The sequence below is a fragment of the Synchiropus splendidus genome, chromosome 18, assembly GCF_027744825.2.
Source record: "Synchiropus splendidus isolate RoL2022-P1 chromosome 18, RoL_Sspl_1.0, whole genome shotgun sequence".
Lineage (NCBI taxonomy): Eukaryota > Metazoa > Chordata > Actinopteri > Syngnathiformes > Callionymidae > Synchiropus > Synchiropus splendidus.
Window position 1 is genome coordinate 10,596,134 of NC_071351.1, and position 24,434 is coordinate 10,620,567.

Here is a 24,434-nt window from a genome sequence, read left to right on the forward strand (position 1 = left end):
TTATCCAGCTGCAAAGTCATTCCATACATTTAGAAGCAAGTCATTGGTTATAGGATCAGTTCAATTACAAGCACCATTTTACTGAAAGCTCCTTCAGTTTGTTTAATAAGGAACAGAATGTTTTTTTTTAATGGCTTTTTGTTTTCAAGGCGATCGCACCCGAGTCAGGGAGATTTAGAGCTTTATATAGACTATAAATGTCATCTCAGAATCCTCAAATCCTAGTAAAGACATATCCGCTCACCTTACTCCGCACAACTAAAAAGTATCGTACTGCAGTGTATAATGAAGTGGATGAGTTGTACACAGTATTTGGGGGAGTTGCATCCCTTCATTGACTGATTTCAAAGGGAATGATTTCATATGGAATTAGTTTGTCTGGTACTATAAATATTCCCCTCATCTAACAGGGAAGGTTCGTCTCCAACACCTCCTGTGATTCCTTGTGGCAGTGTGTGTGTAGAATTTAACAGTGCAGACGTGTCTCTTCTCAAGAAATGTATATGGATTTCATAGTTTTAAAAATTGCCAACACGTTTGCTACTCATTGACAGTTCTGGAAATGGTTTTTAAACCGCAGAGTTTACTTGTGTAACACTGTGAGGTTGAGAATGTTCTTTCCATTTTGCCGTATCAAATGAGTTTCTGATGCTTGAAAAATAAATGGACTCTAGAACGGGAAGCGTACGGTCCTGCATTTTTATTATTTTTATTTTATGCTTGCTGTTATTGCTGATATTGAGGCTTTCATCGTTTCTAATGTATTTTTTATGTTTAAGGTTGATGCGCAAAAATCGGTGAAGTTCAGTGCTTCATTTCTTTCTGAGGAGTTGTTTTTCCCTTCATCTTTCTGGTTGTATTTGTGCATATGGCTCTAAGTGAGCCTGAATACCTTTCATTTGCAATAAACTTGGTGTTTTGTTCACCATATAGAGAAGCACCATGGATGGTCTGATTCATTCAACACTACAGTTATTTTGATAAACTTGTTCTTATGAGCAGGAAAAGAGTCTCGTCATTTAACTTGCTTATTGTCATGAATTATTAATATGGCAACTAGGTTATCAAAACAATACAACAAAATACTTTTTTAAAAATGTAATATAGTGAACAGTATATAATTATTTTATAACATTGTTTATTCATATTCAGTTAATGTAGCACAATTAATTTTGTGTTTACAATGGACAGTTGTGCCTTTATTTTTTTTAAATTAAACAAAATTCCAATGTTTATTTTGATTCTTATCAGGGAGCAGATGACTAAAAGCCTTCATACGTTATATACTTTCCCTGCTCAATTCGAATTCCTTAAGTTAAAAGAATTAAATAAATATAGAACCAAATTGAACAAGAATAAATAATTACGACATACATATGCATGCAACCAAATGTTTGCCAATGTGGGTAAAAGGAAATCTAATCTGAACAAATAAAAAATGGAAAGAAGTGGATGTTTGTTTTTTAATTTGAAAAACCGTTGGCCCCGGAAGTGATACCACGTTTCCTGTAGCCTTCCGAGCTACCTGCTACCGTTCCGAGCGCAGAGTTTCTCTCTCGTCCAGTTAGTACGCAACTGCAGCGAAAGATGGGAGAGGCAGATGTGATGCTCAGCCAGTCCGACGAGAAGCCTCCGGACACGGCTGTGGTTCCAGGGGAGGACTCGGTGGTCTGGAGCCACGAAGTGGAGGTCTGTCTGTTTCACGCGATGATCGGACACAAGCCCGTCGGTGAGACACAACAACTACACTCACTAGCTAACATGAGCTGCGGGGACCAGTTTGACTCGGTGGAGTTGTTTGACTCGAATCGTAACTCATCAAGAGTAATATCGACGAAACACATAGTTACAGCGACAAAGCACTTTTGACTAAATAGGTTTTTTTTTATGATTTTCATCGTCATAGTTTGCTTTTGTTTTGTGGTTCTTTGTGACGACGCGACCTGGACCTCGAAGGAGCGATCAAGAAGAGATTCCCAAAAATATTTATTCTGTTATGAAGTGAAAATATAAGTGATTTGTGTTTGATGGTTTTCCTTCGTGTTTTGGGGTTGATGCAGGAGTCAACCGTCATTTCCACATGATCTGCATCAGAGACAAGTTCAGTCAAAACATCGGGCGCCAGGTCTCCTCCTCCGTCATTTGGGACCATCTGGGAACCATGTACGACATGCAGGCGCTGGTGAGGAGAACGGCTCAACAACGACTCATAAGTCAAATGGTTATTTATATTTGTGTGTGCAGCATGAGTCAGAAATTCTTCCGTTCCCAAACAACGAGAAAAGCTTCTTCTTGCCTGATGACATCATTCAGGAGGTGAAAGAAGGTGAGATACCACATTTATTTGAGCATTCTCTAGTCACCTTATATATATATATATATATATATATATATACACACACACACACACACACACACACACACACACACACACACACACACACAGTGGTACCTCGGTTCTCGACCACAATCCGATCCAGACGGCCGTTCGAGAAGAAGCGATTTGTTCGAAATCTGAATCGATTTTTCCCATTACAATGAATGGAGAAAGAAAGAATGCGTTCCAAGCCTTAAAATAGTCTTTTGTAGTAGTGAATGTAGAGTGTCTGCTGCAGGTGCGCTGTTCCTCTATGTGTGTGGCCGCTGCATGTGGGAGGGGCTGCCGAGTGAGTGACGTCTCTCCAGAAGGGAAGAGGTGCCCGGTGCGTGTCCAGCTCTGAATGTGCGCTTCTGTGCAGTTTGGCTGTGACAAAGTCATAAACCAAGTAACGCTCTGTCCCAGACTCGCCTCATCCCTGTCTGAGCTCCAGCCCACAACAGGACATCAAACCCTGGAGTGCGAGCGCTCCAGCCTCGGAGGTGTGGAGAGCGAGCACCTCCCCTGTCACACTCTACCAGAGACAGGAAAGGTTTTACACCTCAATATGAAAAAAAAACAGTCAGTAAATGTAGCTAGCGGGACACATCTGCATACAGAGGCTGCGTTATACACAATAACAAAGCGTGTCGTGGGTCAGCTGATCGGTCCGCGCATGTCATGTTTTTTCCGGCTCATTTCGGGTTCGAGTTCTGAATTTCCGTTTGAAATCCGAAGCAAAACAATCTCGAAATTTTTGTTCTTCGAAAACCGAGGCACCCCTGTATATATATATATATATATATATATATAAAAAACCTGGAGGCATCAGTGGTGCAGTGTTGATATAAAATATGTGTATCGGACGATGTCTTCAGGGAAGGTGGGGTCTGAGGATGACACCAAAGAGGAGTTCAAGATGGAGAGGGAACCTCCTGCAACACAAGAAGAAGGTGATCAATTTTGATAAATATTAAAATGCTTTTAATATACACAATTTTTTTTTCTCTGAGTAACGTAATGTATAAAAAAAGCACATATGCTGTAGCCACCAATGTTGGGGCTGCCTCACTTTTAAACAACCCCTATTTGTCAAATCAGAAACGATAAATTAGCCTAGCATCAAAGTAAAATTCCAAATGTTTGTCATTTTAAAGTTATATCGAAGTCAACTGATCACATATACCCTCACAATCTTGTCATGGAATATGGCAGTTTCGCTGTACTATTTACCCAGTTATGTAAACAATATATGAGCTGTTGTTCAGTCTGCGTTTGCTTCCTGATACAATAATGTTGCTGGTTGTTCCTGTTGCAACATTCAGGCAGCAACTCATCCGTGAAGATGTCTGAGCGAATCAGCAACAGCCGTGAGAAGGAGAGAGAGAGGGAACGTGAGAAGGAGAAAGGGGGAAGCGAGGGAGGCGCGGCGGCCGGAGGCGGCGCCAAGGAGGCCGAGAAGAGAAAGAGGAGTCGAGCTGCTGATAAGCTACTGTCATCCTCCAACCCTGCAAGTCCTGGAGGAGCCAAAAGGAGGCGCACCTGAGCCTAAAGGAAGACACTCCCATCAAAAGAGGTGCCTCTGGAATCAAATCCTCATCCGTGACTCAAGTCTGATTTGCTGCGCCAGATGCAGAGCGTCACCGTGGCGACAGCCAGCCACTGCTGCAAAACCAGATCCAAGAGCCTTGAATGTCGTTCATGTCGTGTGTGTAACCATCATGTACCCTGTAGCGTTCAGTGGCCTCCACTGTTGCTTAGTTCCAAGAGTGAAGCCACAAATGAAGTTTACATTTTAATTTTGTTTCCTGGTGTTTTAATGTTTTCGGAACAGTTTGAGTGAAACTGGGGTTTTATTTGGTGCGTTTGAATCGAAACAGCTTTTGAGTCAGAATGGCTTCTAAATTTAACTCATCATGTGATGTTTTTATTTATTTTAAATAGAACAGAAAATGAAACCTGCTGATCTTTTTGTGGAGTGTATTTAGCTTGTCCAGTTCAAATCGGCTTCCGCTGTGCATGTTGTAATCAAACTTTCTACCTCCGACTATATCAACCTTCCAATAAAGAGGCGCAAGTTTAAGCTTCTGTTAGAAAGTCCAACCATTTTGTATAATTTAAAGTGATTTTTTTTTTTTCTTTTTTTTGTCTGTCGCATTTTAATTCTGTGTTTTTTAAGACCTTCCCACAGCTGATAAAACTCCTCGTCTCCTGGTGTTAAAGCTTAAAAGCCTGTGTCAAAGCAAAGTCTCTCCATCTTGTCGAATGATGAATTGCAATAAACTTGAAGCCTTTTCTGCATGTCATTTTTCTTACTTATTTCCTATAAACACATGCCTTTTACATTTGTATGTAAAAATATTTGTTTTCATTGTCCAAAATAGCATTGTTTAGTGTATAAAAGTGTTTCATGTATATGTTGGCATAACTTTATATACAATCTTAAATGTATCTTTAACTGGTTGTGTCATTAAAATTTGAATCATCACCAACTCTTGTTTTGAGAAATAAAATAGTGTTATTTTAACATATAACGGGGATGATAATGAAGGTAAGGTACAGACAGGTAACTTGCTGTGGCAACCAATGACCAGCAGGCCTGACAACAGGCCTTATGAGGTCAGTCAAGGTCACCTTGAGGTGTTTGGAAGTTTGATGTTCCACTGCTGGGAAATCATTTGTGGAAGAACAGAAAGGCAGAAGTGGAGGAGGAGTGAGTGTCAGTCAGCCTGAGAGCGACACAAAAGCGATAGAGTGTGTGAGAGAACGAACGCAGTTCAATGAATATTCATGAAGCAACGCGGGTTCCCAGCACTTACTGGTTGTTTCACGTTGCTCCTTCCTATGTTTATTCATAAATCATCTCATGTTTATTCATACTGGATTATGTAAACAAGCCTGTGGGCGGACTCACACGCACAAGCATCAAAAACACAAAGCACAGCATTTGAAGCAGAGACCTGAGTGACCACCTGGACCAAAACCTGGAATAAAGGTAACTTTATTTCCGGATTAAAGTTGAAATCTAATAAATTCAGGTTATTATTTCTGAATACTTTTGCCGCAATATTATTATCAATTTCACCTCAAGCATACGCTTTGGTATTCGACCAAAAATAAATAATTAAATTAATAAATAAAAAGTCTTATTTCAGTAAAAGGGTGATGTTATCTGTATATGCTGTAGTGAGAATCCTGTCACTATGTTCTGCATTTTCTATAATGCATTCATATTTTTCAGGCTCAGTGAATTTAGTAAAATCATGTTCAAGTTTGTGCTTTTATACTTGTAATAAATCACATCAGTGTTTTTAAATTGCTTTTTCTATGGGATAATTTTATATATATCACTAATAATACATATATAATATATAATGGAATTACGCGTAGATTTATTCGAATGGCAATAAATCATTTACTAAACTTAATAGATTTTTGTTTTAAGTTATTATTTTGATTATGCAGTGACTGCATTCTTGCAGTAGATGGCAGTGTGTGGCTTCTGCAGCGAAAACGTGAGAGCACTTAGCATCGACTTGAACGGTCTACAAACATAAATAACAGGTCAGTTATTCGTTCAACTTGACTTTGTTTGTACGCGTTTTCTCGTGTATTTCTCATTTGAGTTTATCATAGGTGGTATACTTCATTTGTGGAAGCTGTTTGAGTGTGTGAACATGAGTAAAACTGAAGCTAATTTTAGCGGTTGCCTACCTCCAGATTTTTTTTTGCCCAACTTCGCTGAACTTACAACATTCTAAGCGTCACCATTTTACTATTTTATAACTTTTTTTAAGTCACTGTTGTTAACATAGCAGTTGTTCGACAAGTGCCTTTGAACTCACCATAATAGTCAATAATGTTGAGACTACATAAAAAAAGTATGCTAGCAGATACAGTATATATCTATCTATCTGTCTATCTGTCTATCTGTCTATCTATCTATCTATCTATCTATCCATCCATCCATCCATCCACACTGGTCCTCAAAATTATTCATGATTTTTTTATTTTGTGATGAAATGAATGCTTTTTTTTCAAATTTGTGTGTCAGTTATATGTGGCCAACAATTGAAAGAATAACAAAAATACAATTTTTTAAACAATATTTATTTCTGGGGTATTTTATTTCTGGCATCCCCAAAAATGCCATGTTCAAAATTGTTCATACCCCTGACAGTCTTTCAACAAAAATGTGCTAAATGTGGTAATTTTTGTCTAGTACTGACTTCAAGATGTCACAATGAAGTAAACATTGTTGGCCAAATGTTAAAGTGTAAAAAGACATCTTTCCAGAACACTATAAATAGGGGGAAAGTGTTCAGGTCATTCTTCATTTCTGGTCATCATGGTCAAGAAGAAGGAGCACAGCGAGGACCTGCATCAGCGTCTTGTTTGTAGCCACAGTGAAGGAAAAGGTTACAAGACTATTTCCAAGCAGTATGATGTCCCTGTTTCCAGAGCATCATCAACAAGTACAAGAGGTTCTACACCCTTAAAAACCTCCGTGGCCGTGGACGGAAGCGTAAGGTGTCCCCCAAACTTGCGAGGAAAATCTGCCGAGAGGTCAACACCAACCCACAGATGGCAACCAAGGTCCTCATGGAAACACTTGACCAGGCAGGGACAGAGGTGTCACGATCCACCATTGAGCGAGTCTTGCATGGAGGAGGTCTCCATGGACGTAAACCTTGGAAGACAGCGCTGCTCAGTAAGAGATCTTGCTTCAGATGACGTTTACACAAGGCCAGGCGAGCTGATAGATGTTTCTTACTGAGCAGCGGTGTCTTCCGAGGTTTACTAATTTAATATATATTTTTTATTTAAGTATTTATATTATTTATTATATTTGTTCTATTTATTTATTTAATATTTAAGTTTTTAAAACATTGTCATTCTTTCAATTGTTGGCCACATATAACTGTCACACAAAAGTGAAAAAAATCATTCATTTATCACAAAATAAAACATATATATAACATATATATATATATATATATATATATATATATATATATATATATATATATATATATATATATATATATATATATATATATATATATATGTATGCATGTATGTTTATAATTACTTATAAGGAGCTGAAAAGGATGTGGCATCAATGTTTTTCAACATGGCTTAGACTTTGTGACTTCAAAATGCTGTGTCAGTTCATAACAAGTTTAAACTTTGATCCCCCATTTGATCTACTGTTGTGCTATTGAAGTAATCTGTGAAGAATTTCCAGTTTTTCAATCACATTTAGGAGAATGGAGAGACACTGTGACTGATGGAAATCGGAGCACAACTGCAGACAGCGTTGGTGTGAGATAAGAAAGAGCTGGAGTTGAGGAGCGAGAAGAGTGAGATGTTACATCTCAACTCATAAATTATACTGCCGCTGAGCTCCACAGGGACGTGAGGAGAGAAACACTTCATATTCCAGTCAGACCACGGTGGTGTGGGGTTGAACCCTCCGCCATCCAGCACTTCATTACATGGGGTCATTATTGAAAGCAAAGCACTGCAAGGCATTCGATTACAAGCCTGTAATTTCATTTGGAAAGAGCATTCTATAATATTATCCCTAAATTAAACGGAACGTCTCAAGAGAAGGGACATTTTCACATAACTAAATTTAACCTCTGGGAGGCGCTGTCAGTCTATGTTTTCCAACTTGCCTCTCTCGCCTGGAATGAAGTTATTTTTTATTGTACCTTAGCGAGGTTAGTGCCCAGATTACCAGCATAAGAATCATTTTTAGAATTAAAAAATGTTTTTTTCTTATTATGTGAATGTCACTCAATATTATTTTCACTATAGCTATAAATGTTAGTGAAGATTTTCTGTTTTTTTTTCAGGTGATACTTCCACAACAAAGCTACAAAAGGAGCCAAACATGAGGTGAGTGTCAGATCACACAGATGACCTGCGCAGTCCACACAGAAAAAGTCATTTACTACCACTTACACTGCATTTGAATGTGACAATTGAGTATGAAGGAAAGTATTTTTTGTTCTGAGTAGGAGTGTATCTCCAGGCATAAAAGCAGTGCATTTGCACACTAATGTAAAGGATGTTCTGGCAGACACACCCAGACTTCACCAAGGGAATCATTCTTTCCCATACAACTGAGAGTGATTTACTACACTGACGTCCCTGCAAAAATAAATGTTTAAATGTGTTTATTAAAGAGCTTAAATAGCACTGTATTTTCACCATATTTGTGAGTTATCGCTTGTTGGCAGAAACTAAATAGAGTACTGTTTGAGAGCCATGGAGTGTTTTTGTATACAGTCCAGAAACACTTTCTCACACTTGATGAAGACGTATCGGCGGCTTCGCTGACATCACAGTTGGCCTGAGGTTGTAAGCTGACATGAGAAGTGATGTCATGAATGCCTGCTGTCGCTGTCATGATGAGATTTCTTCTCCTGGTGAGGACGGCGTTGTAAAGCTGGAGACTTCCGAACAGATTTAGATGTCTCTCTGTCACTTAATGGACATAAAAAGTCTTCACACGCGCACGGACACACCAACTCTCGCACAGCTCATTAGCAATGTGTGTGCCAGAAGTCATTTGTTAGTTTTTAAGCGGCTAAACTCTCTTTTATCCTGCTGATAATAGAACGATTAGCATCTCAAAAACACAAAGGAGCTTTTTAGTCAATTCTTAGACACACACACATGCATGCACACACACACACTTGGGGGTCCCAGGCCCCCCGTTGTGTGAAGCACAATGATTACAAAGATGAGCATACATGCGAGTTTCTGTTTGTACATGCATGCTTGTGTGTACTGTGCGCCACTGCATTTTCCGCTAGTTAGCAGAGCAGTGAGTCAACAGCTGATGACCTTAATGTCTGTGTGTGCTTCTGTGTGCTTGATCTTCATGAGCAGAGCTGCAGAACAGTGGTTTGCTGGTATCATCAATTTCCCTTCTACGTCTCAGTACGGTTTTAAGGCTTTGGTTCGGCAAATGTAAATGCAACGTTTCTTTTCTTTAAATGAACTAGATGCATCAACTGGTTTCTTTTTAAATAACAAACAATAGAAAACCTTTTATTGAATCACTATTTGAACACACAAAAATGGGTCATTGATTTTGGGGGCAGATTCCAGTAACTGAGAGAACATCTCCACAGCTTCTTCCCTCTTAAAGTGTCTTATGTGTGTCACATCACTCCTGTTTTGGGGCAGTGACATCTGGTTCTAAACTGGACTCAACTAAAAATATTCCTAGTGTGTGTCCAACTGTTATTATTTCCTGTAAATTTAAATGAAATCTGTTCATCTGTTTTTGAGCGATTTTGGTGACAGTCTCATGGCACTTTCATGTGAAATTATTTCACAAATAGTTTTGAGAGAAGCTTTGGTTGTACTGCACCCTCACAGAAGGAAAGTCCCTGGTTAGAATCCAGCTTTAAACTCCCCCGGATTTTGGGTGCTTCTTGTCTGGATTATGCCCCAGCTGTGAATGAATGAAATTGTTATTTTCTGTTGCCATGTTTTTGCTCAGCAATATTCCACCTGTTTCAATGGGTGCTATTGTGTGTGGGATCTAAATTCATGATAAAATATCTACATGAACCAAGTTGCTGTTAGAGATAACAGACAAATGAGTGTCGCTGAGTGCTTTCAGTTGAAAAAGCTATTAAAAGATGCGATGAGCTTATTTAGCACAGATTCTGTAATGAAGTTGTGTGGTTCCTGGGAGTGGTTTGAAGCTCGGGTTATCAGTGTCAGTGTGTGCTCTTTCGCTGAAGTTTTTAATTGTATCCTAGAACTTCTCCCTCTGTGGAGGCACATCACCTGGTTTCACTCATTGTTTAACTTTAACTCTGAGACAACCTGAGACAGACATATGACCCCTGACTTGCTGTGGCCACCATAGTGACGCAAACGTATACGCTGAAGTGACAATGGAACGTTGACTTCCTCCAGTGTAGTGCGTTCAAGCTTTGATGGAGTTGCATGGCTTCACGGATGCACCACTTCTTTCGGGTTGTCATCCGTATACTCAGGATCTGGACGCCATTAGAAACTGCTCAACAAGTTTCCATATGGATGGTGTTGAAGACTGTCTAATCGGGAGTGGTCTAATAAAACATTCACACGGGGGGTTTCTGTCTGTTTATGTATTCAGCTGGTCGACGAGACAGAAACGACAACGTCTTTGTATAATCCTGAACTGCATCAATGGCTATTGGTGTCAGAAGAATCTCACAGGCTTGTGTGTGTGTGTGTGTGTGTGTGCGTGCATGCGTGCGTGCGTGTGTGTGTGTTTTTCAGTCAGATTATAGCATTGCCTCACCGTCAGACCTAAAACAGAAGATGCTTGTTGACTCTGGTGGTCTAGACCTTTTAGACAACTCATCCATTATTCAAAACTAGTCGCCCTCTTTCCAATCCTTCCCTTCCGTCAGTTACTTATCTGTTGGTCGACGAAGAAATATCAAATCAAACCTGATTAATGTTGATTCATCGAAACATACTTCATGCAGACGCACACACTTGCACTCAGATCGATATTCATTTGTGATTCGCTTCCTGTCTGCGCGTCCTGTTCAGAGACCACCGCGCCGTCCTCGGTGGATTCTCCTCTTGGCTGGGCTCCTTCTGCCTTTCCCTTCACAGTTAATTAAATTTTCTAAACTCTAATTAGTTTGTGTTGTAACCGAGTTCCGTGATGAGACGTCTTTGTCTGAAACCTCGACCTCAGCTTCTTTGAGATCTTAAAAGAGCTTTATTCAAATGAGGGAAGAGTTTAGACTGCACTTAAGAAATGCTTTTCTATCCAACTTTATCGCCTGTGTAAGTTGACCTGTTATTTTGTTCTCATTTCAACTCTCATCTGTGCTTTGTTTCCATCATATATCAGGTGGTTGAGTGAAAGGATGGATATTCCATTAAGAAAACTTTAATGTGGACAAAACTATGTTTGTGTTTTACATTTTAGCCCCTTCCTCTGTGAATATTTGCATCAGTGCGTGTATGTTCAGGTCTTTGAATCGAGTTTCCTTTTAAGTGTCTGTAATCCCTTTTTTGCATATGCATTCCAGACAGGTAGCACATGATAAAGCGCTTCCTCCTCTCCATCGTCTCTCTCTCTCTTCCATTCTCTGTCTCTCATTTCCCATTTGGTCCAATTAGTCTTATTAGCAGCTGTTGAAAAGGGCAGATAATCCTCTTAAAACTCAACTCAAACACAGAAAGCCAGCAAGGGACTTGAAGGCAGCCTGCAGGAGACTAAACCCGCTCTCTCCCCATTGAGCCATCTGAGGGTCTTTGTGTTGTCATGGTGACCCTGTCTGTCATCCCTCCAATCACAGCATTGTTTCTTCGCCCGTGATTGACGGACAGCGATGGTAACTGGTGGCAACCACTTGTCAGAGCTGAGGATGATGTATTTGTTTCAGGGTGTGAGCGCTGAATTGTCCATGTTTTCCTTCTAAAACATGCAGGTTTTTTGTTCTCGGGGCTTTTGACTTGTGACCTCGACAAGACAGTGCTAATCTGATCTCTGCAGGGTGTTGTTAAAGTTCTCAGAAGCTCATACGGCTAGTTTTCCAGTTTGTTCGCGTCAAGTTGCTATTGATTTGAAGCTAACTTGGTAAATAATAAAACTCCTGCTGCACACCTCGACTCTGTGTCGAGTAAACAAAAACATAAGGGGCTTGTTGATACTCCTCTGGATGTTTGCATATGCTACAACTCCACATTTGAAACTCCGACCCAAATCCATATTTTTTTTTTTATTGGGAAAGGTATCATAAATATGGTTGGTATTTGCGATGTTGTTGCTACCAGCAAGCTCAATGGGCCTGTGTGTGGCAGTAAGCATTATGGAAGTCACTTGCTCAACCTAGACATTAATAGAGAATGGGAGAAAGGGACTTGTTTCAGCTACTCCTGCACAAGCGCGCGACAATCTTTAGATGATTCCAGGATTCAGATGTGCAGATATTCACTCCATATTATTTCATTTCCATGTCCTTTTTCCCTATCCTTTATTTCCTGTGATTCCTTGCATAGTGCTGCCCACTTTGTATGCTAAAGCTTGGTTGTCCTAAAAACTATGTCCATATTGTATGAAGAAATGTTCCTCGAGTGAATGTCTTCATAATGACTGAAGCATTTTCACTTGAAAAAGCATTGAATAATTGAGTAGCCCAAACATCTTTGTCTGACTCTTATACAATCACTCTTCTTCTGTCCGTTTGGAATTCCCCAATGATTTACTATACTGCAGAGTATTTTCCAAAAAGGTTTCCTACGTTTTCAACCTTCGCTTCTCAGTCACTATGTCACTATCCTTTTCATCTTCTTCCTCAAAATTGACATTAGGATGTTTAGACTAAACTAAAACTTTATTATGAATTTAACAGTGTCTTTTGGAGATGGTTTCTAAAAAGTCTGGACAGGTCTCTCTTTCCACTCAGTTTGTTGCACCATGTTGCTCAAGGTAACGGTTTCCTGAGAATGTGCCCAGCACATGGCAAGGGCTGCCAAGAGAACTTTTAAAATGAACTCATAACAACATTGTTTATGTGATGTGATGAAGTGATGTGAAAAAGTGTCTTGTTTGGGCAGCCTTTTCAAATGCCACGATATTCAATGAATCCGCGGGGCTCACAAAATTGAAGATAAAATGTCAATGGCGTCTGGTTTAAGTGTTTATCAGACATCTCTTTTAAGATCATATACACAAAGAGGGGCTGTTTTCAAACTTTCCTACTGACATCATTGCACATACAAATTACATAACACAAAACATGCACATTAGTTAGTAGAAATGTAATGTTATTTATTATTATGCCTTTCATTTAATGTTATTATTGACCTTTATTTGTACCCCATTATACTTATTAGTTTAAATTAAGTGTTCATTTCCAGTATTCAAATGATATTTTGGCTTACATTTTTAAAGTTTGGGCATCATCCCTCTTATTTTTGGATCTGTATTTACTTGACTTTATTGAATTTCCAGACTATTTTTTTAAAGTATAAAATAATTTCATCATAATATATATATATATTTTTTTTACAATACTCAGAACATGACACTTCCCGTCCCCTTTTCAGAATTGGTGTGACAGCCTCTCATAAAAAAACCTAGCATATAAGTTAACATGTTTGCATGTGGCTAAATGTTAGCCAATGAGCTATGTCTGCAGATTGTCCACATTGATTTTGTCCATCTGCACTATGTCAACACAATCGCGTGTTCTGGGGGTCAAGCTAGAGCACGCACGTTTGACCACAGACAGATTTGGATAAGTATTGATTTGCCCTCCTGAGAGCTTCTCGTGCGTGAAGATTCCTTCTGTCATTGTTCAATAGCGACTTAATAGGATGTTATTGTGCGGGTGTGTGTCAATTAAGTTGTTAACAGTGGCTCATATCGCAGTGTGAGTCAATGTGATGGATCGAGTGAGACATGTGGGATGCAGTTGTGGCTGCATTATTGAAACATTAACATGCAAAAGACTTGAAAGGATATTTGCTCTTGTAGTAATCTCATGGGTAAGTAGTGTGTAGCAGAGAGTGTGGGATAACGTACTGACACATTTCCATGGTGGTAAGTTATGCTGTTGTCTTCTTCATGTGCAACAACTGTCCAAACTGCCGTGCCGGTGGATTTGTGTGCCCATTGTGTTACCATTATTACTGCTGTTTATGCTGTTAAATCTTCTTTTTCATTGAACCCATTGTGTGTGTGCTTGATGCTACTGATATATACAAACCAAAGCTACTGATTTCTTCATGCACTTCTTAAGCAGATGCTTTACTATCACCCGCAGTATTCACATCTGAGTTCTAATGCCTGGCGTGGAGATCAGCAGCTTTTAATCTGGGGGACTGATGCTCTCATCAAATCAAAAGGATTCTTGCATTAACCTGGAAGAGATGAAAAGCCGTGTTGATAGAAGAATCAAAGCAGGAAGTCCCTTTTCCACATTCCGCAAGGTTCATTCCATTTTTTATGATTGTCTTTTCTCCCTACCTTCATGTTCGAGCTTCAACTTCAGGACCAGAGTCAGAAAAAGTGATCTTAGTTCACTGATAAAATATTGTGAGAGTAGATCTCCGGGTTATTCCCGAGAAGCTGTTCATGCATGTCCTGCTGGGAGGAGACCGGGAACGATAATCCCGGAGATGAAGCAAAATCGTTACTCTGGTTTAAGATAGTCTGGGAATTCCCTTAGTCTGATGTCTGTGATTCCCTGAGGAGTGACCAGAGAGTGAACTGGGTCGGTGCTTTTGTCCTATATGAAGCTATCTAATGTGTTTTAAGGGTGTGATGGTTGGAATCATAGTGGTGTATGTTAACCCCTGCTATCTTTTACTGGTGGTTTGACCACAGATTTCTTTTCAAACCGATATTTTCACCAAACCACTCGCTGCACCGCAGAAATTAGTCTAAAGCAAGATTATATATTTGATTTAATATTTTACTTTAATTACAGTAACTGCTACTTCATCGGATCTTCAGTTGTTGCGGTGCACAATGGCATGTATAGTATCAGTAGTGACATAACGTTTAATCCCTTTATAATAGTATGAGGCAATATACAGTGATATCTCTGTCCATGGGTGGCCCATGGGCCTCAAGTTTGACACATCTACACTATTGCCTTTAAGGATCCCAAAACTTTTTAAACCCTTTATGTCCGTTTTTCTTTTACCTGACGTTGATTCCTCGAATTTGGGAATTATAGTGATATAGAGCTTTAAAGAATGAAACTACAATTGCTTGTTGCTTGGCAGCTAGAAAAATCTTCTGCTCTGACCCACAGATTAGCATAAATATAGACTGAGGGATTGCCCTGTGACATATTCATAAGCACTAGCTGTATGCACTCTATTGCTCCTGCTGGTCAGAAATCCCACCCCTCATGACCATTAGCTTATTAGAGAAAGACAACACGTCTTCTGCTGTCAGAAGCCATTAAAGCAATTGGTCCAGCCATTCAGGGGGCACATATTTTTATCCTGTGGATCGAAACCAGGGAACAAAAGTGAGTGTATTATAACATGAAAATATTTAAATAGTTATGCATTTTCACATACAATTGTATTTTTACTTCATAGTTTTCAGGCTGCAACCAGGGCATTGAACTAGTAGGATCCTTTATCTGTCTTCTTACATTGGCAAAATAATATGTCATGTCTTATTTGCTCTTAAGAGTGTGTTGTTAATATCTAAGTTTTCTGTCTGTTTAATAATCCTTTTTAATTACCTAAACATTGTTGTTTTTATATTGTATTGGAGAATGGTATACTTTTATTTAAAAATGTGTATGCACTTTTAATAAGATCCGAATTGTGATGACATGTGTGATCCACCTCTAAAAGAACTAAGATTGTAAAGCTCATTACAATTCATGAAATCACCATTTGACTGCTCTCACACACTGACTGTGACATCAAACTCTTCTCCAGCTACAGATGCGCAAAGAAGCCCCGGCTCCAAGGGAAGGCTCTGTCCTCGGCATGTTCATTACACAGAGTCGTTCACTCCATTTCATCAAACCGTGAGTCACGCTGCTAATTAATTTCGCCACGTGTTGTGCTCCACCTGCCCCAGAGTCGCTGATACTCACAGATGTGCCAATGCGCTGCGTTAACTGGTTGAGTTACATTTGTGCCCCTCCCGACTAGTCTCAGTTCATTGATGTTTGGTTCTTAGTTGTTTGTTTAGGTCGTGATTCAGAGTTTGGTGGACGTACATTTTCATGTACAGACATATTTTACTGACTGTAGTCTTCCTAAGGGCTGTTACTGTGAGGTCCGTGTGATAAACTTTCCTTTAATAATGTTTCAAACCAGAGCAGCATTAGGCTACTGACTAATGGGGTCGTTTTTTTCTGCCATATTGAAAGTCAAATAAAGTCTAGATGCCTGTCCTCCTACTGATGCTGCTTTTCCTTTTAAAGATTTATACATGTAGGAAAGAAACATTGATGAAATTTGAGAGTAAGGCTGGCTTTTTAATGAGTCATTTATTTAAGATTGGGCCGCTTGGTGAAACACTTCTGCTCCTATAAGAAAGTTTGAATCTAGTTATTTATGTGCTTTATGTATGTTTCCTCTGCTGTAGCAATTTCCTCATGCCAAATAAGACATCAAACTCAAAGCCCTGCAATGTAATTTTCACCTGCCATTCATCAATCCATTCCCATAATGCATTGCGAAAGCTTTTGAGAAAATTGGACTGTATATTGTGTATTGGCAACTTTGTCTTGACCGTCATGCCACTGTGATGAAGAGTGGTAAAATCGTTTTCTAATCCTATTTTCTATAGGATTTATAATTGTAATCTCTGGTGGTTGATCAAGTAGATCTGGAATTTAGTTACTACTTGTGTATTTTTACCGTTGTCCTGAATTTCTGGGTTATTTTAAGTATAAGGATTGTAATCTTTAAAAGGTTCAGATATCTGGATTTTATCTCGACAGTGTCTTCGTGCAGGCCTCCTGGATTAAACTACAGATTGTCTGATCTTGTATAATGAATACCTGCTGTCTCTTGACAAACGTGTGTGTGTATGTTTGCTGTTTGACATGCACTGACTTGTGTTGCCATTTTCAACGTCAGTTTGAGTTGGAAAGAAATATGGAATTTACTGCCCAGCCTAGCAACATAATCAGGCGGTGGGCGGACGCACAGAGTCACCATCCTGATCTCGTTTCTCAATCAAGGCGTCGCGTGTTTTTCTTCTCCTACTCCCGTATATAGTGGCCCAGGTCCAGTTAGGTGTGGCGATGCCCCCGTCCCCCATTCTTTTGTGAATAGCTTCCACCCAGAGGGAAGTCATCGGCAGGTTGCTGAGATACCGTTGAATGAAACAGTCCACACATTGCGTCTAGAATTACTTGGAGATTCAAATAAAGCGTATTGGCAGTTAAAAGCAAATACAGAAAGTAATTGGAACACATTGTCTGCATCCAATATCACCTTGTTCAATGACTTGAATTTTACCTTTCTGTTCTTCCCATTCTTTGGTGACCATTTATTCAGATTAGAATTTTGTTTGTGCTCCCATATGGTTTTGGTTGTGACTGTCATTGGGATGAAAAACCATGTAAGAAGTGATAGGCCAGATGTTACACTTACCTAACACCATACATTAAAAAAGCACAAGAATGATACAAACGTAATTTTCCGCTTAATAAATAAAGACTCAGCTGGCAAAACAAATGTCCACATCCTAAAACTCGACTCAACCACCGCCCATTGTTTCACTTTTTAATCTGTTCAGCTCAAGAAAGTGTCAACTATGAACTATACATAGTGTGATGTCATTACCAGGGAGCAACACAGACATATGGTGTGTACCAGGTCCGATTCATTCTCAAGGTTCTTTTTTTGGAGGCTATAAAAGCTCAACAATGGAAATCTGAAAAGGCGTCATCAGAATGTGTCAGCCCAGGTGCATACTGCTGCCGGCTAGCGTCACGCGATTTATCCAGCATGCATGTACTTAAATACTACACATTGAACACAACTCAGTTTGGTATGTCACTGTTTGAATAGAACACATACAAGCCGGTATGAAAGTGATCCTGTCCTGCAAAGTCCAAAGGTCACCCATACTTATTTACACCAACAGAACTATGTGATATACTAGTCATGCAACCTTACAAATTACAACCCGCTTCTTGCTCTTATGATGAAAAGGTACATGAAACGGTTCAAAACTTCATTCTTTAGTTAATTTAATTCTATTCCTAAACAACTAATAATGAATGGTGTCATGGCTATGAACTATTACTATCATGTCTTTAAGTTCCTGCTGAGAAAAGGTGTCAAATAACTTCTGACAACTTGTATGGAACTTTCAAAGTATTGAATCCTATAAACATTGGCCTGAACAACACTGTCTTCACCCTGAAAGACCAGTGTGGAGTGCTTTTGTGAAGTGACATGATTTTCCTTGTGTTGACTCACACTCCAGACTGATAATGACAAAGAGTTGTCAGGGGTTCAAAATGGAAAGTGTCTTATTGTAAACAAACTTGAGACTCCGAAACCCTGATGATCATAATCACCGCGTCTCGGCGCCTCTCTCCGTCTGCGGGGGAAATAATAGATACCTAATCAAATGGAAATCAGGCGCGCAGACTGGTGAAGGTGCTTGTGGATGTCTTCTTCTGTCTGTATTGGGCGAATGTTTTGATATGTGACAGCGAAAATGCAGCAGTAGAAGTATTGATTAAAGAGCAGGCTGGCTGGATGCAGATATTAATATTTGAAGCCGACTTCTAATGGAGTTCTTTGAAGCTGAGCGGTTTGAAGTGCTCTGACATGCAGTTAAAGCTTACACAGTAGCTGAAAACACTTTAAAGAATCCTAGTCTGAAGTTTGCACCCAAAAGTTTCTGTGCAAATATATATAAAAGGGTTAAAATAAAATCTCATGCAGAAAGGAAGCCCTGATAAAACTTGAATATGCAAGACAAAAAATAGAAAACACTCATACTTTGACTTTTTTCAAAGTATGAAAAACTTAAAGCTGTAAAATACTGACTATTTGCATTGTATTTGTATTTGTGTACAAGTCCACTTGCAAAGAGAGAATATGTTGCCCATCCCTCAATGGGTTTCCTCAGGGCACTTCATTTCGTGATTTTCGACACTGGCTGCCTTTACAAATGTGTCCTCCTATCATAACCTCATACTCTTGACCCAGACAGGAATCCTCCCCCTCCACAACACAAAACGTTTGATATTCGCTACTAACCGCATCCTTTATTTTGTACACCAAGTCAAAATTCTGAATGAAATGCTGCAGTGGCTTGTAAGGGAGATGACCATATTTGGCAGCATGAAATTTCCCCTAAAATCTGTGTCATACTGCACTATGCTCCCCAGCCAGTCACGCATGATGCATGTGAAATGGGGCAGATTTAAGAAACTTCTCATCCAACTGTTGTACACAAACATGGAGATACACGCAGATAAGTGGAATGAGTTACATTTCCCCCGAAGACCCCCCTCCAGTCTGGGTTCACGTACTGCGCCTTTAATTGTTCAACCTTTGATCCTTTTCCCCTCATCTCCACTGCATCCACTGGGATATTGATAAGGCTGTTCCCAGTGGGAACCATTACTGCCGACTCTTGAGAGAGAGAGAGAAAAACTCTCTGTGCTGCGCTTGTTCCGATCCAACCTCTTCAGGTTGAGGCTGTAGAAGAAAAAGACCTTCATTTATTATTGAACAAATGGAGAACATTTGCTCAAAGCTGCAGTCAGACCCTCTGAATGCTGAGTAGACAGGTAGTAGACGGCCTGTTTCAACAGATGTGGCAAATTGAATTTCATTTTTTATCATGGTGAAGTTACACCCACATTTAGAGCTGCTTGGCGACAGCACATAATATTATACTAATAGATGAGCACACTATAGACAGACATTTTATTTTCTGAATAAAAGTCACACCTCAGTATGTGACTTTTATTCAGAGAATACTTGACTTTTTCTGGTCCCATTTGGAGGGCTACAAGGATGGAATAATAGAATGACAGAATTCTACATGTTATTTCATCATCTTTTTGTATATACATTTTTATTAGACATTGAACCATTGTAGCACAGCACAACAGGACATTGGACAGCTGGAATGGTTGCCAAATATTATCATATATTTATGCGCTGCATGAAGCTCGAGGGAGGACACACACAAAAACACACACATTCAGACACACATGGCATTAGCTGGGCACGGTGTCTGTTAGTTTGCAATGAGTCAGCAGATACAAATTTGTGCCTGAGGGAGTGTCAGTGAACCAGGACTTAACCACCTTCATTGCCTATCGCTCCCTCACACTCACACACTGAGACACACATTTATATATCCTCATATTTCATCCTATAATTGGTCCCAGTGCATTACTTTTTTTTAACTGTTTGTCTCTTTGTCCTCTATAACGGTAAAGTTTCCTTAAAATGACCTGTATAAATGTTTAATATCTACTCTGGACATAAAGAATAGCTGCTGCCTCCGCATGCAGAGACCTGTTGTCTTGTTACCAACAGGAAGTGAAGTGCAGTTGATTAAAAAAAATAAAAAATTCCATGGTGCTCTGCTGTCAACCTTGAAGAAAAATCAGCGACATGCAGTTAATTAGAGAAACACAGTTTGTTATTTGTTTTTCACTGAGTAACACTTTAGTAGCTCAGCTAGTGTGCGTCAATCTTCAGCTACTCTTATGAGCTTGGACAGCAAAGCAGCACTGCAGATTGGAACACAGTCAACAAATATATAAATATATGTTTTATGCAACATCCCATCTTTGTGGGAACAAACTCCGAGAACACTGTCCTCGGCCAAACTTTTTCCGAGTTTAATCTTGTTTCTCTGTCAGCGGGCAAAAACAAACGGATGAAAAACAAAGGCTATCGTTACTCTCTTATCAGCTGCACTTCAGAAATACCATCTTGTGCGAGCAAACACAACCAAGTGTCTAATACTTGCGGAATGGCGGCACTATCTCCCTCCATATGCCCACTGTCGTTTTCCCGCCTCTGCTCGCCATATGTTGGTCATTTAGTTGTTAGTGTTGTTAGATCAGTGACCCCTCAGCTCTCCACATCTAATGGCCAGAACCACGAGACTGCTGAGGGAGGCAAAAGCTTCCGCAATAAGTTTGTTTACTCTTTGAAGAAATCACTTTTTTTTTCCACTACTGTATGAAAAAAATCCAGTTCATAAACAAATTCCAAGCCTTTGTTTATGTGTTAAAGATATAATCTGTATAGTTTTCTCTTCACTCTGAGCCAGTGTTTGCTCACACTAGTAAAAAAAACATTTATAATAATAATAATAATAATTCCATAATGCTCAGCACTTATTAAACATGACAAGAGACAAAGGGTTAAATCGAATTTGTATTCAGATTAAAGAGTCATTTTAGAAAATTCCATTTATGTCGATCCTCTTTGGATGGACTTGTATTTCTTTGGTTACTTCTGTGATTGAATCTGACGTCTTTGACTTGTGCATTTCTCTAATTTCTATATGCTGCATATTTAAGTGGTGACTAATCCGATCACTGTCCGCCCAAAACCAGTGTGGTGGCCTCATGCTTGACAGATATTTGGATTTGTTTCCATCAAGAGCGGTGGTTTCATTCTGTCCAAGTGGAGTCGTGGAATAAAAGGTTTGTGGAAGTGAATAATCTCGCATGGATTAAATATTTTTTTTCACTGTCAAGAGTGTAGGATCCAAACTCAAATAGAAAGATTAGATCTGAAAGATTATGACTGGGAGAGGTTTTTGGATCGGTGGCAATCAATCAAAGCAAGTCATCTCAGGAGGAATGTGCTCCAAATGTAATTTGAGCTTCATTCCATTCCATGCTCAGGTGAATCAAGCTGTATTGAAATGTACCATTTTATTTTCTGAAACTCTGGTTGTTTATTCCATATACTTTTGGTTTTATCTATGTGTTATTCTCTCTCTTTCATCTTTGTTCTAAACTGATCTGAAGGAGACTTTTGGACTGAATGTTCCGCTGCTTCATGATGCATTTTGATATAAATTCCCCTAATAAATACAAAAATAAATAACTCATTTGAAACTATTCTTGCTTGGAAAAAGTGAAATGTGCAGTGGTGGAGAGAGTTTTTTGTTTGATCAAGCATGTCCAAACAGGTCTATTAGAGTCAGCCTACAGTGTGAGTCACACTCTTTTTCCCAAGCCCCACTACACACCCAAGTGCACACACACAGACACCGATCCCCACATAAAAGGTCATGTCTCGGACAGTTTGATGGAGCCCTATTCAACCTTACAAACAAATAGTCCGGGCCCATTCTATTTCTGCATTTAATATAGATTGTTCTATGAGTTCACATTAAAACATGAAAACACAACAGGCCTCTCTTATGTGTACAAGTGCATCTGGCGAGAGTCTTATCTAAATACATTTTGAACATATAGCGAGGTTCCTGAAATCTGGAGTGCTGCCACAGACCCAAAAATTGGACTGAAAATATAAATTTGGCATGTTAAGTTATGCACAGGGAACTGCTTCCATTTAAAAGTTGTCAGTGAGACTGACATTATCTTGCTCTTACTCATTCCGTTCAACCGCTGGGCGATGAAACTGGAGTTTCAAAAACCCGCTGTCAGCAGGATCGTAGCAACTTTTCTTTTTAATATTCATGTAATTTGAAACTGTGATGGAGCGCAGGAGAACCAATTTAAAGAAAAGGTCCTGCGTTTGCTAAAATATCTCCGCACATTTTACCAAACACCTGTCATGTCACGGCGATTTCCGACTTGTTTGTCTTCGGCGAGGTCATCGGGGACATGTCGCCATTGTTTGCTCTTGAGGAATGGGTCAGCAGCATCGCTGACAGATGGATAATCTATAATCCCTGATGTATGTAGCTGCTGCTGGTTTCAAATCCTCCCTCGGGATGACCTCAGTCATGTTTCAGGGTCAGGAGTCAACGGGCTGTATCCTGCTTATACCACTCCGAATGCATCAACAAAACTGACAGGTGGTGTTCACGCTTTTTTGTAACAGCATGTCCCCCTCCCAAGCATCACCCACATAACACTTCCTCTTTCCTCACATCTTCTGTCCTCTCCTCCAGACACACTGATTTAATTGTTCCTGTCAATTCCTGATCTACTCTTTTATGATATTTTTAGAGCTTTTTCAACAAACCAGGCAGCTCGGTGGGATTAGCATGTAATATCCTGGTGAAAATGCACATTGACTGATCCACTGTTTGTTTTGTTGATGTCCTTAAGTCCAGTTTTGATGGCTGCTCATTGTTGAATACAGTGAGTGAGATTTACGGGTAACATTTTATGAATATGTTTTGTGTTGAATTTATGTCCTAAGAAATATGAACTTGTTTTATTAACTGATTTAAGGAGATCAAGTGTAGGTAGTGTGGGCTGAGATGCATCCATTTTAGAAAAATAAATGACATCATTGGGAGTCAAAAACACAAGTTTAACTATGAAGGATCATTGAATGGTGATAGTGCCAGCAATCACTCTCTGTTGCAGCTTGTTCTGTACGATCTTAACAGATGTCACGGAGCAAGTGCGAAGGCAGACACATTTGTATGTATGTAAGGTGTGACAAAGTCCACGTCAGTGAATCTCACGCAGTGTCTCGGTGCTCTAGTTGCTGGTGTGGCCGGCATTGTGGAGTGGTGTGTTGCTGCCTACCTGCTATTTGAAAACAGGAAAATGGATGTTGTGATTATAAAATTTCAAAGTTGAAATGATCTAAAAGAGAAGAACTAGAAATGTTCTGAGAGAAAAAAATATTCTTCACACTGAGCACATTAGGGCTTGACCAAATGAACGATTCATTCAGCACCACATGATGTCCAGCGGCTAACCTCCAGTTATCACTCTTGAACACAAATGTACTAGATATCCAAATTATTTCTTTATTAAACTATCACCAACCCGCTGGATAGGTTGTAATTGAGTGAGGCCACATATCAAGATAGAGAAGCCAAGCTCTGTTTTTCCATTGCTCTCGCCACATCACTAAATAAATGTAACCGTCAGGGGTTGTTTACACGGGAAATGGGGTTTGTGGCTTCGTGCAGAACCTGTTAACACCATGACCTGGCAACCCAAATATTGCATCTGATAATTGGTTGTAAAACAGGTCAGCAGGTGTGAAATTTCATTTCAGTTTATTTGGACAGAAACGCCTCACATGCTCCTTTCAACAAACCGACGTAGCCGCCTATCGCAGCTCCCTTTAAGTGGACCTCATGAACTCCAAATCTACTTCCACTCGATAATGTATCGTCTGATGAGTTTCTGAATTTCTTCCGCCATCATTTCCCAGCACAGAGACCTGGGATTAAATACCATCAGATTATGTCTGGAACATTAGATACTATTTTTGGGAAAAACCTAAAACAGATGCAGAATAATCCACTGTGGATTCACTGTTCATTCAGTCTGACAAAGAGACAGGATGACCCCGCCGTTGGCAGGCGAGCAGAGTGTGAGAGGGAAACTGTGTCTGGTTTCTGTCCTCAAAGAGATGTTTCTATGAGGGTGGCAAAGACTCGCGGCAG

General features: G+C 39.6%; 2 protein-coding genes across 3 annotated transcripts in view; both read left to right on the forward strand.

The window, feature by feature from the left end:
• The first annotated feature begins 1,513 nt into the window (after positions 1 to 1,513).
• Positions 1,514 to 4,657, forward strand: mrgbp (MRG/MORF4L binding protein). Its single transcript, XM_053849795.1, has 5 exons — positions 1,514 to 1,729; positions 2,061 to 2,182; positions 2,245 to 2,326; positions 3,235 to 3,309; positions 3,682 to 4,657. Exons 1-5 carry the CDS (start codon positions 1,588 to 1,590, stop codon positions 3,900 to 3,902), a joined length of 642 nt encoding a protein of 213 aa, XP_053705770.1. The 5' UTR covers positions 1,514 to 1,587; the 3' UTR covers positions 3,903 to 4,657.
• A 3,560-nt stretch (positions 4,658 to 8,217) lies between these two features.
• Positions 8,218 to 24,434, forward strand: part of sulf2b (sulfatase 2b) — a 73,236-nt gene continuing 57,019 nt past the window's right edge. Inside the window, exons 1-2 of one of the 2 annotated variants that reach the window (XM_053848676.1) lie at positions 14,186 to 14,329; positions 15,806 to 15,897. The gene's annotated coding sequence lies outside the window, so the exon portion shown is untranslated. Of the gene's footprint in view, positions 8,261 to 14,185; positions 14,330 to 15,805; positions 15,898 to 24,434 lie in introns of those variants that run through there. The other variant, XM_053848677.1, reaches the window with a different exon arrangement.